At 44.6% G+C, this 2,482-nt stretch overlaps 1 protein-coding gene across 1 annotated transcript; it reads right to left on the bottom strand.

The window, feature by feature from the left end:
* Nucleotides 1-161: 161 nt before the first annotated feature.
* On the bottom strand, nt 162-1,881 carry Pmar_PMAR012204 (hypothetical protein; the record flags this gene model as incomplete). Its single annotated transcript, XM_002785324.1, has 4 exons — nt 162-287; nt 1,261-1,376; nt 1,420-1,561; nt 1,762-1,881. Coding segments are annotated over 4 exons (504 nt in total), but the record flags the coding sequence as incomplete, so codon positions are not given.
* Nucleotides 1,882-2,482: the final 601 nt, after the last annotated feature.

A 2,482-nucleotide genomic window follows, 5' to 3' on the forward strand; every position in this document is an offset into this window, starting at 1 on the left:
TGACTCAGAACGATGTTACTCTATCTGTGATCGGAATTTTTACCCCAGCAAATCAGCGAGAAGATTGTGCCAAGGCAAGGGGTCGAACATATATCCAGTACGTGAGAACCTGATACTATAATCGATCACGTGATCGATTTGCCCTTAACACCTCTTAATACAAGTCCACCAACTGTCACCACAGGGACTCCATTTCGGTTGAACTACTTCCGGCTTCACGATCCTTGGTAACTCATCATCAGTGTGAGTACACAAATATGATGCCACTACAGAGCCTCCACTGGTACCTGTGGAAACATTACTTCACACGGGTCCGTCGATCCTTGAAAACTATACAGTACCATACTTATATTCGGGTATTCGAACATTGGAGTTTCACAACAACCCGTTTCACGTGAAGTGAAAAACGCGATACTCGCGGTGATATGCAGTAGTCGTGGAATAGTATTTTTTTAGTATCACGCCTGGGTGAAACTATCGGTAGCACGCTTGGTAGCTCGAAACTGGCAGCAGGCTTGAAACTGACGTGTTGCCTTTTGGGCCCAGCAGCCTGTGGGGGTTTTAGTGGGTATGGTCGTGCGAATCCCGCAGTATCCTTCTGAGGGCCACATCTCTTAAGGTTCTCCATAACCGGATTCCTCTCACACAGGCTGGTGAATGCGTCGAAAAAAGGGGGTGAAACTCCATAATTCCTCTAATATTCATAGACGGATGATTGAGTTTCACCCGTTTTACGTGAAGTAGCATAGTACTCCAAGTGAGAAACGCGATATTGACGATATGATGATACTTCACGAATTACACCGAGTAAATCACGTGAAACACATCACGTGTTTTACGCGTTATTCGCTGCTCACAAACCCTCTTGAACCGGTGAAACTAGTAAATATTTTTTCAAAAGCAGCACTCTCCTGATAGGAGTATGGCTGCAAACTCAACAGCTGCTCCGAAACGAGCAGCCAAGCTCTGGTACTGAAATTAAATATTGGAGTTTCACAACCCGTTTTACGTGAAGCGGCGTAACTTCGGTGAAAAACGCGATATTCGCGACCTGTGGTAGTCGTAAAATATGTTTTTCATATCACTAGGGTGGTAAAGCTCCATTATATCTAGAATATAGGATCGGCGTGTTCACTAGACCTTACATTCGATACCACTAGACTCGATCTCGGGAGCGGTCTTAGAACTCACAACAGATCTAGTGACCCTCACCCCACACGTATTCATAGAGTAGCTCCTCACCATTTCGATGTAACTTACCACAGATAACTTTCGGAAGACACCCCTGCTCTATCATAGTCTCCACTATTCCGAAGTGCATCAACGCCATCATTCCCCCACCAGAAAGACACAAAGCAGGCTGACCAAAGGTTAGCCTAAAAATGCAACATGCCGGGATCGAACCGGATACCTTTGTACATAATATCGTTTAGAAACTCCGAGAATAGATGCTTTTCTATCGAGTCATTCTTCCTCGAAGTGACCGTCTCCAAATGTGCCGTCACTTCGTCAATAGTATCAACTACTGATTCGTAGAAATCTGTGATGCATTTCTTTGTACCTGAGCGATTAACAAAGTGGGTGATTTTTTCCGTCGAGGCGAACTTCAATTCCAACTCATCGCTCACGAACGTACCATTTTTCCACGACATAATGTAAGTTCACTGATCAGATACCAGGAATACTAATGTAATTATACAACTGTAGAATAACCATGACTCTCACAAAAATGGACAATCTGAAACGCTTCGCTCCGCCTACCAAGGAAACTCTTCGAGAACAAATACTCGTCCGTTCCAATGCCCGCGAATCCCGTCACGAGGATTTGCCTCAACAACGCCAACTTATGCTCCAACGACTTGGCACATCGTAGCTCCTCGCCTAAAGACGATAAGCAGCTATTCCTCGACTACTACTAGAAAGAGTACCATGTGACTTGATGCACAACGATGAATATCCGACACTATCATTCGTATTCTTCCACTTCTCGATCCACGACACGCTTTTATCCAATTCTCGAGCCGCCTCTTTGTAAGCCTCGTAGTTCTTCGCTTCTGATGAAAAGACAATGATTCCAATAAAAAAAAGGAAGAAGCTTCCACAAAGGAATGGAACATCGCTGAGAAATTCGAGGGACTTTCAGCAGACGACCTGTGTGATGCGGGGAATTTTGAACAGACACCAAGTCGCCAGAAAATTCCGTGATAAATTTTCACGCCCATTCAAAGCCCATTTACGAATGGGTTTTGATCCCTATTTCCAACGTATCACAAGAAACTCCCCCTGAATTTGACTCCAATGCGATGATAGCAGATTCAGCAGAAACGAAGTAGCTATTGGTCGCGGTTTTTAAGCGCATGACGAGTCGAGAGTTGCCTCACAGAGAAAACCAGAGAATCAAACGTAACTGCCTCGAACATCGCTGAAGTTCCCCAGTTTTGGTTTGCATAGTAAGTTGCTAGTACCAGTCAATCGTCGTAAT

This window comes from Perkinsus marinus, assembly GCF_000006405.1.
Source record: "Perkinsus marinus ATCC 50983 genomic scaffold scf_1104296933078, whole genome shotgun sequence".
Taxonomy (NCBI): Eukaryota; Perkinsozoa; order Perkinsida; family Perkinsidae; genus Perkinsus; species Perkinsus marinus.